The sequence below is a fragment of the Chiloscyllium punctatum genome, chromosome 17 (genome assembly GCF_047496795.1).
Source record: "Chiloscyllium punctatum isolate Juve2018m chromosome 17, sChiPun1.3, whole genome shotgun sequence".
In the NCBI taxonomy this organism is placed as follows: Eukaryota; Metazoa; Chordata; class Chondrichthyes; order Orectolobiformes; family Hemiscylliidae; genus Chiloscyllium; species Chiloscyllium punctatum.
This window is the reverse complement of record NC_092755.1, coordinates 98,444,742-98,457,703: the sequence shown is the minus strand read 5'-3', so window position 1 is coordinate 98,457,703 and position 12,962 is coordinate 98,444,742. Positions and strand designations below refer to the sequence as shown.

Genomic DNA, 12,962 nt, shown 5'->3' with positions numbered 1-12,962 from the left:
AAGAATACAATTCAAACATACCAGCTTCCCAGTGTGGAAATTCTCCAGTGATGATCAGTCTTTCACTTGTTGTGTTGATACAGAAAAATCAATAGGGGTAGCACAGTGGCAGCCTGTTACAGCCATGCAGTCCAAAGGGAGAGAGTAAGAGTGACAGGACTCATTTGTACATGCTACAGATTATTGAGAATTTCTGTCTTTTGTGTTGGTGCAGTTTGGGAGGGGACAGATGTTAGAATGATCTATGCTCCACACTCAGACATATAGATACCACTTTTTCTCCTAAGTTAATGTTCAAATTTTACTTTACCCACCAATAAATATCAGGAAATACAGCCAAACTTAGGAGTGAGTCGTCAGAGGGAAGTTATTGTTTTCCCGGAATAGGTTTGTGGAATAACTGACCAGGCAAGGCTACTGAAGGTGGTAGAACATGTGCAAAAACACTGGATTCGCTTCTGGAGAGTCTACCTGTGAAGATATTTAATCAGAAGGTGGGTAGATGGAGTTGAGAGTAAAGTCAAGACAGATTTGTTAAGGGAAAATTGTATTTACCTATCTTGATTAAGTTTTACGATAAGGCTTGATGAGGGTTTGTGGTGTATATGTGTTTTATGTGGTGCACATGGGCTTCTAAAAAAACATTGGATAAAGTACCAGATAACAAGCAGGGTGATGGGGTTTTGTTGTTTTGCAGACTGGAGCAAGTAAAAAAACCAAATAACTGAAGCAGCAAGATATCGTGGGATTCCCAACAAGCACTATTAAGATCACTGCTTTTCTTAATACTTGTTAATGCCTTTGACTTGGGAATGCTGGGCAAAAAAGATCAACACTGCAGTGGATATGAAACTGTTATAATATGAAATAAAATATTATAAACTGTGTGGATCGAGCTATTCTTCAAGATGATACAGACAGTTTGGCAGAACAGACAGGTAAGTGACAGATTAAAGTTAGTGTAGAAAAATATCAAATGGTACAACTCAGGAGGAAGAGTGACGAGAGGCAATATAAATCATGGGATAAAATTGAAAACCAGGTACAGAAGCAGAGAAACATGGAGGGTCCATGCACACAATTCGGTGAAGGTGAACGCATGTTGAGGAAGTATTTAAATCGGTGGTTCATACAGGATCTTGATTTCTATCAATAGAGACAAAGAGTACAAAAGCACAAAGGTTAAAGTGAACCTTTGTTAAATATTGGTTCAGCTTCAACTGGAGTATTGTGTCCAATTTTGGACAACCAACTCTAAAGAAGGATCAGAAAACATTACAGAGGGTTCAGAAAACATTTCCAAGAATGGTTCGCAGGATGAGGGACTCCAGTTGCAAGTGCAGATTGGAAAATTTGGGGCTGCTACAGACGGTAAAGGTTGACAGATGTAATAGAGATGGTCAAAATTGTGCAGAGTTTACGCACAGTACATCAGGAGAAACTGTTTAAAATTGTGGAAGGGTTGCAACCAAGGGCACAGAGTTAAAGTGATTTAATCAAAAGAACCATAGGTGATGTGAGGAGAAGCATTAATATGGAGCAAATGTTTAAGATTGGAAATGCACAGCCTGAATAAATAGGAGGCATATTCAGTTGCAGTTTTCAAAAGGCTGTTAGATCATTATTATTAAGTAATTATCATTTTTAAATCTGCACAACTGTAGCAAACGAGTTAGAGTGTGGTCCAGCTGAGTTGCTCTGGAAGACAGCTGCCGTGGCTTTATAAATGGAGGCATAGAGCACAACAGCAAGCAAGGTATGGGTTGGGTGGCACAGTGGCTCAGTGGTTAGCACTGCTGCCTCACAGTATCAGGGTCCCAGATTCAATTCCAGCCTCAGGTGACTGTCTGTGTGGAGTTTGCACATTCTCCCCCTGTCTGCGTGGATTTCCTCTGGGTGATGCAGTTTCCTCCCACAATCCAAAAAAATGTGCAGGTCAGGTGAATTGCCCATAGTGTTAGGTGCATTAGTCAGAGGGAAATGGATCTGGGTGGGTTACTCTTCAGAGGGTCAGTGTGGACTGGTTGGGCCGAAGGGCCTGTTTCCACACTGTAGGGAATCTAATCTAGTCAGATGCATTGCTTCTTTGCTGTGACCATTCCACAAGTCTATGAAATAAAAAGAAAATATCCTCGTCCTGGCCATTCTCCAAAGCTAAGTTACCTGTTTATTCTCTTTTATCCATCTCACTCCATGCTGGGGAAGTTTTGTTCTTCTGCATACCCTTTCCCCAAACTCACTCAACCATTTAGAACAACAGGCATACCTAAGCATTTGCTATTCTTCAAAACAAGGCATGCAGTTTTAAGCTTTAGTGAGATTCTGATAAACAATGATTGGCTTGCCAAGAACGATTCTGCTGGATCCAGATCTGTACAGAGTGTTTGTATAAAACACAACTATGTGGAATATTTGTACTTCAGCCCAGTAATCATTCACTGCAATCTAGCTTAAATCAAAAATGCTTTAAACACAATGCGATCTTCCAGAGTTGTTGTGTTGCGAGAGAAAGGAATTGTGCAAAGCAAGACAATATTCACTGCACTGTGCAAAACCAATAACCAATTGCTGGGAAACCTTACATCAAACAGAACCACTTTTCTAAAAGTGATAGGGCCTGTTTCACCACAAGTACGCATTCTCCTCTATCCAGGTGCATCAGGGTGTGTTTATATCTGTGTTTCTTCAAGTGCGTCATTCTCTATCTGTATTTGTTGGGGTGTGTCAGTGCTGGGTCTGGATTTTCACAAGGAGGATACCTTCCAACATGTGCGACACTACCACAGTGTTGAGTGGGACGGCTCCTGAACAGATCCAGCAGCTTATGGCTACACATCCCAGAGAGTGCTGCAGGGTATTACCAGCAGCGAGACAGGAAAGATTTAAAAGATGCTGCGTGTATGGAATGAGCTGCCAGAGGAAGTCGTGGAGGCTGGTACAATTACAACATTTAAAAGGCATCTGGATGGGTATACAAATAGGAAGGGTTTAGAGAAATGTGGGCCAAGTGCTGACAAATGGGACTAGATTCATTTAGGTTGTCTGGTCAGCATGTACGAGTTGGACCGAGAGGTCTGTTTCCATGCTGTACATCTCTATGACTCTATCAGTAACCTCATGCCCTGGCCTATCCCTAACTTCACCATTATCACCAAACTAAGGATCAAAGTTTCACTGAGGACTACTGAAAAACTTACCAGGAGTAACATTTGGAATTGTACTTCCTGCAATTTCACAAATACAAACTCACTAATCACTCAGGTAGAACTGAGGAACTATAATGTGAGTTCCTGTGGTACATACATATTGCTGGAGAGCTGATAAACTATTATTTTTCTTGCTTGGTCAACTAACACATTCAACTCTGTATCACATGCCTGATTACACCATAGGCTTGCCTGTTGATTTACACAGATTATGGATATATCCACTTAAACACAAAGAGAACAGAGTCCTCCAAGTTAACAGAGCTGGTCTCTCGATAGGTGATGAATTTAACCTGAGGGTCACCATGTCTAAAGTGAGGTTGAGAAGGTGGTACCTTCACGTAACCTCACCTGGTGTGTAAATTGAATCTGTTGATATCACTGTGCATCACAAACCAGCCATCCAGCCAACTGAGCTAAACACATAGTACAACAGTAGGGGTACCTGAAAGCAAGGTGCAAACCTGGTGAAACTACAACACAAGACACTGTGCATGTTAAGCACCTGAAACAGAGTGGAATAGACATATGTCATAACTGAATTGGTTATATTCCTTGTCACACTCATCTAATGATCACAACAAAAGTTTGAATTTGAAAATGGAATGAAATTGCCAAGTATCTATACACAAATATAAGACCAGACGCAGCTCAATGTTAGTCAAGTTCCTTAAGTAACAAATAAGGAACAAATTTATTGCAAACAACACTTACTCAAAGAAAGGTGTAAATATTATTTACAAAAGGTTTAAACGTGCAAACATATACAACTACCCTGCTTGCAAAGTAATAAACACATACATAATTGCAGAGTCTACAAAAGATTGTAAAACTCTGCAATGTATTATTTTAAAAGTACCTGGGCCACAAAGTTTAATTCAGAAAAAACAATCAGCGATCATTCAAAGATTGTCCTGTGGTCAAAGTCACTTTGGTCACAAGCTGTTGACATTGGGACTTTTTTTTCCAGGAGCAGGTATGGCTGGTTGAAGTCTTTTTACCTGGAGACAATTGAGGTAGATTCTGGATTCTTGATCAAGAACTGTTAGGTAGCAGCAATGGCATCTTCTCCTGTAGGAACCCTTCACTAACGCTGATGAGATATTCTAGTATGTTTACAACTCTCAAACTTTGATCAGAGATCTTTCAGAGAAAGAGAAAAGGGACAGGGTTAATAAAGCTGTTACCCTGGGCAAAATATCTCACTGTGTTCAAATCCAATAGATTTGTTACACCCACAAATTGGGTCATCTGACCTGTCACTGACAGTGTTGTCTATTCAGTTGAACAGCTTGAGATTTTTAGAAATGTAATAGGGTTGTTGCTGCAGCATCTCCTTAAACTTTCCAAAATGTCTTAGATATTGTTAATTGTCCAGTCAATTATATTGTAAATTAATATTTGAGATAACACACCTTCACAGCATAAAGCTAACCTAATCAGAGCCAACAGATCAGATCAAACTTCTGCAGTCCTATCCCAACCAGATATGTTGTTAGCAAATGAACAACTGGGGAAGGAGACTCTAGGAACATCCCCAACGTCCATGGTGTAATACCTCACAATATATTCAAAAAATGTTTGTAAAAGAAAATGCAACGATCTTCGTCCAGAAGTGCTGAGTGTGTGAACCTGAAGTCCTCACCATCACAGATGTCAATCTTCAGCCAATTCAATTCATTTCATGAAACATGAAACATGAATAAAACACGGAGCACCACAGGTGTCACAAATCATATGAGCCCTGAGAACACCTTTGCTGTAATTCAGAAGTAGAATGTAAACAAGCCGTGCCCTTGGCCAAGCTACTCCATGACAGCTACACAGTAGAATCTATAAAACAGAGTAAACAATTGCCCAGTATGTCCGTTTACAAAAAGCAGAACAAATCCAATCTAACCAATCCAAATCTCTGTCTAATCAGCTTATTCACACTTATCAATGGATGAAGAAATGTCAATTCTCCTGCTCCTCAGATGTTGCCTGACCACTGCTTTTCCAGCACCACACTCTTGACAATAAAGTGATGAAAGCTGTTGTTGACAAGGCTACCAAAGGACACTTACTCACCAATAGACTGCTTACCAACATTCACCTTGGGTTTTGCAAGGAACACTCAATTTCTGACATCCTCACAGCTTTGGTCCACAAGTGGGAAAAGAGTTAAAATTCCAGCAGTGTGAGGGGAAAGTGACCATCCTGAACATCAAAACAGCATTAGACTGAGTCTCGTATCAAGAAGCCTCTGCAAAATTATAATCAACTGAGATCAAGAAAGCAACTCTTCACTGATCTCATACCTAGCACAAAATCTCAACACCAGGAAATTACTTCAGGAGCTCTTCAGCGCAGTGTCCCAAACCAAATATCTTCAGCTCTTCATCATTGTCCTCTGGTAGTGAAGCAGTCCATGCCTACATGAAAGAAGATCTGACTGCATTCAAATTGAAGTTGATAAGTAGCAAATAACATTTAGATCAGCTACCAGCAATAAGAGAGAGAGTCTAGCCATTTGCCTTTGACATTCAACAGCATCAAAGGAAGAGCCATCATCAGTATCCTGATGGCTACTATTGACCAGAAAGTTAATTGAATGGGTCACATAAATCATGTGACTATAGGAGCAGATTAAAACCTGAGCATTGTACAGTAACTGATTCAACTCCTGATTTCCTGAAAAACTGTCCATTATCTATGATGCACAAGTCAAGTGTGTGATAAATATTCTTCATTTACCTGGATGACTGCAGCTCCAATAACACTCAAGAAACTCAACACCATCCAGCACACTTCATGAGCACTTTAAATATTCACTCTCTCCACCAGTGGAAATGTGGGGTGGCAGAGTGTATCACTGACAGGTGGCAATGGAGCACGCAACAGGATTTCTTCAACAGCAACTCCGAACACTGTGATCCCCAACACCGAGATGGATAATGGCAGTAATCATATGGAACACCACAATCTGCCTAGTTGTCCTCCAAATCGCAACCCACAGTGACGTGGAATATACCACCATTCCTTCACTGGCACTGGGTTCAAAGGCTAGAATGTCCTACCTAACAGCATGGTGGGTTTACCTGCAGCACAAGAAATGCAGCATTTCAAAACAGTGTTTTCATCAGCAATTATGGATGGGGAATATATTGGCCCACCTGTGACATCCTCATTCCATGAATGAATTTTTAAAAATCACTGTGTGGTTGCTGCCTCTTTATATCCATGTGTGGGTGTCGCCTTATATACCCGTGCGTGGGTGCCTTTGTGTGCATTGATGTTTACGCCTCCTTGCATCTGCCAGTCAATGGTTTCTGTCTCATTTAACCCTATATCAGAGCAGTTTCATATTTACAGAAATAATTTTTTTTTAAGCTGCTTCAGAGTGAAGTGGCTGAACCTGTCCTGCACTGTGTACAATTCTATCAGCTGCAAACTGTGAGAGGACCCATTTTATTTGTTAAATTTTACCAAGGGATAACTTCATGTTGTACGGAATTACACAACTCTGCTTCAACGACATCACTGCATTTGTAAGGTCTGCTTTCTGGCATTTAAATTAATGCCAAATACTGAGAAAGAGAAACAGAGCTCTCTGACACGCACTGCCCCAAACAACAGTGAATAGTAGACAAAGACTCCAACTTCAAAATGCTTTGCTGCACATATTTAGTGATACCTGCATTCATTTATTTTCCTTTGTATCTCTCTGGCCCTTCTCTCTTTCTACCTCTGACTCAGTGTGACTCCCATCGCAATCTTAATCATCCCCTTTTCTCACTCTGTTCCCAAGGTCAAAAGAAAGGACAATCGTCTCTTTTCTTCCACAGACTTAGGAAAAGAGACCTCCAAGTACAAGTGGATTGTAAATCCAACTCCACAGATCAGATTACAAACTCTCGACTGTCTTTTAGAAAAATGTCTAAGGACTGAAAGCTGTCTGCAGCACATGTCTAAATGTCTGCAGATTCACTTTAAGTTCAGCAAACTATGTCAACGAAGAATAGAAAGAGTTTTCGACAGGGTCTGTTATCTATTACAAGACCCCATTCCCAGTTAAATAATTCCTGCCCTGTGATGCTCCAGAGCAAGTTGAATTATGTTTCTCCTAGTTTGACCTATGCCTGTCGAAGTGCAATATAAAAGGTGTTGGTAGAGTGCGACATAGCAACCGATGATGCCGAATTATCAATGTTGGAAAGGATCTGAGAATCTCTCTTTCCTGATGCATGCAGAAACATGACATATAAACGTACACCATAACATCCCACTCATACACACCGAAACGTCACAGTCAGACACACCGAAACGTCACAGTCAGACACACCGAAACGTCACAGTCAGACACACCGAAACTCTACACACTGACAACCTGAAGCATCACATCCCCACACTCACATCCACAGAAACAAGGCTCTGTGAGCGAAGGATACAAATAATTCAATCTCACCGAACTTTGTTCGTTTCCTTCCCTTGTCCCCTTGAGGCAGCTGACTGTTTTAGGTTCACATCCTCAGGTACCAATCACCTTCCTCTACTTGGCCAATGCATCATTCAAGTGAGTGCATTACGGTTTATCTTCTGATGGACAATCCTTCTCAGGAGCCTCCAATCTTTCTGAGGTAGCAGAATGTTAATATGGTTGTCCCTGTGCCTCACTTAAATTGCCCTGCCACAGAAAGACAGCACCATGAGTCCTGTTCTCCTTCCCTGTTATTACTTCTATGTTCATGATTATTCAGTTTGGGCTAGACACAGGTTTGTAGATGGGATGTCTGTAATGATGATGTATATTTTTGTATGCCATGCAGTGATGATAGCTTTCCCACCACACTGCAGCACCCTGGCCTGCTGTCCCATAATCTTGACTGCCATCAGTGCCCACTCTATTGAAACCAGAACCAAACCGTTTCTTTCTGACCCCTATACACCATCTCTCATGACAACACATGTGAAAATGCACCATGATGTCAGTACAGGTTTGAAATGGACTCTCAGAATGTTCTAGCTGCTGTTAAAAATGAACAAACACACACTAAATGCAATAACTATTTCCGATCCTTGTTGTGCTGTGGACCTCAACCAGAGTGGACAACCGGCAACAGATTTATGAACGAGCAATTGACCCACCTTCTGTAGACCCGCTGTTTCATTATTGGGTGATCTCTAACAAGTTCCTGCAAATTCCTGTGTTGCTATCCTATCTAAATCACTAACTGGTTCAGATTTAACTATTTAAAATGTTGGAGCTTTAAAGGGTTAGAACCAAGTGCTCTCAGAATAGTAGCCATTAGAATTTCACCCTCCCTTGCAATAAACCAGGTTTTGACCTCCTGCTGGGTACTGTGTTTGTGCTTTGGACACTAGAGGCAGACAGGAGCAAACTAATGTCAACCCTTCCACCAAAGAGTGGGCAGACATTCAGTTTGTTTAAGCTCCAAGGTGGGTGCCCTATAGCCTGCTAAAGCATGATGCATTGAGGTTAGCTTGGTGCACTGCCCTAAGAGGCTCCCTGACACCAACCAGATTAACAAGTTACCACAGTATGTTGGTTCCCTCTCATCTGCATTCTCTCTCCTCTTTTGTTCTCAAAAAGAATCAGACAAGGAGCCTCACTATCCTGAGCAGGTGAGAAATCTCATCTTCCTTCCAGCCTGTTTGAATCTCCTGGGAATATCTTATCTTGCGCTTGTAGACTTCTGCTGTCAAAGTTGTTGCGGTGTTTATATTTTTACTTGTTAGAAATGTTTCCCGAGTTGAATGCTTTTGGCCACGATTATCCTTTATTTCCAGAATCCCATAGAGAACAGGAGTATTTTTCACCGTAACATCATTTAATATATATGAAACCATGTCAGCTTGGGGACAGGGCTGAGGTATAGCGGGCCCTTAAAAATACATAATTAACAGTCGTGGCTTCTTAATCCTTCCCACAGATCTTAGTGCACATCGAAGTTACATAATCTGTCCACATTATTGGCACCAGGAGCAATCTGGATTGGGATCAAAATAAAGCATGCCAGTGGGTTCCAAACAAGCAACTTATTTTCCACCAGCTTTTCTTTCAATTAACATTTCCATTACCAATTTCCTAAGTAAAGAAAACCCTGTGGTTCAATGGGTAGTGCCATAGAATCCCCAAAATCACTTACAGTGCAGATAGAGGCCATTCAGCCCAACATTCCTGCACTGACCCTCTGAAGAGCATCCCATTTCCAGAGCCCCTCATTTCCCATGGCCAATCCACTTCGCCTGCACATCTTTCAACCGTGGGAGGAAAGCAGAGAACAACCACACAGACATGTCGAGAATGTGCAAACTCCACACAGACAGACAGTCACCTGAGGCTGGAAGTGAACAAGGGTCACTCACACTGTGAGATGACAGTACTAATCATTGTGACACCATAACACTCCTGTTGTATCCCTGCCTCTGTAGCAGATTCAAATTCCACTGCAGGACTTGATGGCCAAACAGTTTGAGTCACAACCTGCAAACACTTCCAGTATATGCCAGTTGTAAGAGGAGAAGAGATGCCTGGTCAGCCATGTGACAGTCAAAATTTGGAGTCCGATCATTTACAGGCAATGAGAGCAATGACTGGCAAAGTGTCTGTTCCCCCAGTGCACTCGGGGCCTGGTTTGGCTCAGTTGGCTGGCAGGAATCAAATTTATACAGATGGCACAGGGTGCAATTCCCCATTCTAGCTGTGGTGAATTCAAGGCTTGCCTCTGTGCTCTGTCCCTGGTTCAGATCTGAACCCACATTTGTGCCAAGAACTGAAACAAAAGAATAGGAGTTCTGACAAAAGCAAAGTGAAGAACCAAGCCCCATAACCCAGGACAATGCTAATTTTGGAAAGAGTAGAAGGGAAGTCCAGAAGCAACACTGTTTAACAGTGATAACAAAAAGTATTCAGTGCCGCTCTCTCTAACAACTCATCATAACTGCTAGCTGGAACTACTCCATGGGGTAATGCTTTGCTGAAGGCAGGATTTCTTACAGCAATGGTTGGGGAAAAGAAATTCCCAACCACAAGGTCATGCAAAGCTTAAAAACAGAAAAGCCACACCATCAGACAGAAACAGGGATAAGAAACAAGCAGAAAGAAAAAATGAAATGAATTGTATTTACATTATATTTTCCATAGCCTTAGGACATCTTAAAGTACCTTACTGCCTTTGCGGTACCTTTGAAGAATGGCCAGTCTTGTACAAAGTTAAAAATCACACAACACCAGGTTATAGTCCAACAGGTTTATTTGGAAGCACTAGCTTTCGGAGCACTTTCAGTGCAAAAGATTCTGTTGTCTAACACGATAGGGTAAGGTGGAATGTGGTGAGAAGTGCATTCATGTAATCTGGCTTGTAGCTTTTGGAGCACTTTCCAATGCTTCCAAATAAACCTGTTAGACTATAATCTGGGGTCGTGTGATTTTTAACTTCATGCACTCCAGTCCAACACCAGCACCTCCAAATCTTGTATGAAGATGCACAGCCAATTTGCATGCAGCCAGCTCCCATAAGTAGTATTGCGATAATGATCAGATAATCTGTTTCGTTTTCTTTGATTGATGGATAAATGTTTGCCAAAACAACTGGGATAATTTTCCTGCTCTTCATCAAAACAGTGCTGTGGATCATTTGTACTCATGTAAGAGGGCAAACAGGGTCTCAGTTTAACACCTTAACCAAAAGATGGTGCCCCCAACCACACAGCACTCCCTCATTGCTATACTCCCGTGTCAGGCTAGATTTTGTGTTCAGATCCTGGAAGGGAATTGGCTCATAACCTTCTGATTCAGAGATAAGCGAGTTAGCAATGACACCACTGACGACATTAAGTGCACTGATAGAAATAGTAGGCACTCCAGTCGTAAATGACTTCTAGAACTGCAAAATTTTCCATTGTCTAACATTATAGGACAAGGCGAAATGGGGTAAGAAATGCATTCATGTAATCCGGCTTATAGAGATGTTATAAAGATTGCGTCAATTGCCTCGATGCAGGCAGGACTGTGGGGCGTAACCCAATCAGTCTTTGCTGTGCTCTTCAATGGGCTTTACAATGTCATTTTATTTCATTTTAGCAATGTTCCAATTCTTATAATCCATAAACTGGCGCTTTTGCAATGTTTATTCCATTGGCACCTAGAAACAGCTCTACCCAAACAAAATCCTCCTCTTTGGAGTCCATAAGGGTTGTGAGCATTTTCTGGTCATCAGATTTTTTAAGAAAAAAATTCATTTTGCTGATAAGTCAATATTCCAAAGGCTTTCAATGCTTTAACAATCTTAGTTCTTTTGTTCCACATAATGGGGATAATTTTGATTTTGGGTGATAATGTAAGAAAGGAATTATTTGTTCAATCATCCTTTATAGATTTTGCCTCATTTTCATTCAATAGAAACCAACCAGGAAATGAATCAATAGCGATCAATGATACCCAAAGTCAAATTTAACCCCGTTGAGTTTTATATCTGCAGTTCAGAAAGTTTCATTTCATCCATGTCTTTCCTAGTAACTGCTCTCTTGACAAATTGGCTGCTGTCAATGTTGGACTGAAGCAATTTTTTTCATATTATTCATTAAAAGAGTGATTCTTGTATTGTATCTGCAGAATAGACAGCTCAGTGTGATGTATATAGCAGACAAAATGGCTTCATTATCAGAGCCTATGCAGCAATCAAGTGGAGGACACTTGGATCAGTGATGTTTCAGTCTATACTGATTCAAAATAAAATAACAACGTAAAATATAATAATAATCAGCACAAAATTCGACAGAAGTAAGGCTAAACCCTCTGCCAGATTAAACACGAACAAAACACATCATTTGGATGAAAACCAAGTTGTTGTTAAACCATTTTGCATTGCATACTTTCTTTCCCTGGCTGTTTCCGTCAAAAGATTCCGTCAAATACAGGTCAGCAGAGTGACATATGATTCAGTGTCGATAGGTATGTGGCTAGACACTGAAATAAAACCAAGCACTGTGGATGCTGGAGATCCGAAACAAAAACAGTAACTGCTGGAAAAACTCAGCACGTCTGGCAGCATCTTTGGAGTGTGAGCGTGAGTGAATGTTTCATCAGGACTGGTTATGTGGCTATATATAATTGGAGAATGAGCTAGGAATGAAGTACACACTTAATGAAAAGACTCTGATGGGTCAGAATAAACCCAGACCGAGAGACTCAAATACATCAATTCATTAAAGTGAGTGCTGAGGTAGCAAAAGCCATAATATGGCCCAACAGGCCACTGAATTATACAAATAGGAATGCATATACAAGAAGGATGTAAATCTATGAAGAATTTTAACATCCACACCACATCCACCCCCAAACCCCAGTCCTCAATAATATGTAAATAATTAGGACGGGTTTAAAACCAATTAATATGTGAAACCTAATCATAATCATTCATGAAGACAACTATGTCCATTCTAAATGGGTGGCACAGTGACTCAGTGGTTAGCGCTGCTGCCTCACAGCCCCAGGGACCCGGGTTTGGTTCCCACCTCTGCCAACTGTGTGTGTGGAGTTTGCACATTCTCCCAGTGTCTGCGCAGATTTCCCCTAGGTGGTCCAGTTTTCTCTCACAATCCAAAGATGTGCTGGTTAGGTAAATTGGCTATGCTAAATTGCCCAAAATGTAAGATGCATTAGTCAGGAGTAAATATAGGGTAGGGGAAATGGGTCTGTGTGGGTTACTTTTCAGAGGGGCGGTGTGGACTTGTTGGGCCAAAGGGCCTGTT

The 12,962-nt window shown here is 41.2% G+C and overlaps 1 protein-coding gene across 7 annotated transcripts in view; it reads right to left on the bottom strand.

Annotated features, from left to right (window-relative positions):
* The window catches only part of LOC140488175 (transcriptional activator MN1-like), a 135,481-nt gene that overhangs the window by 46,917 nt on the left and 75,602 nt on the right, over positions 1-12,962 (bottom strand). The window contains exon 3 of one of the 7 annotated variants that reach the window (XR_011963010.1): positions 3,975-4,349. The exons of 5 other annotated variants lie outside the window; for them this stretch is intronic. Coding sequence is in view for 1 of the 2 variants with exons in the window: in XM_072588050.1 (XP_072444151.1) it covers positions 4,342-4,349 (8 nt within the window). In the remaining variant the exon portion in view is untranslated. Of the gene's footprint in view, positions 1-3,974; positions 4,350-12,962 lie in introns of those variants that run through there. One more of the 7 variants, XM_072588050.1, reaches the window with a different exon arrangement.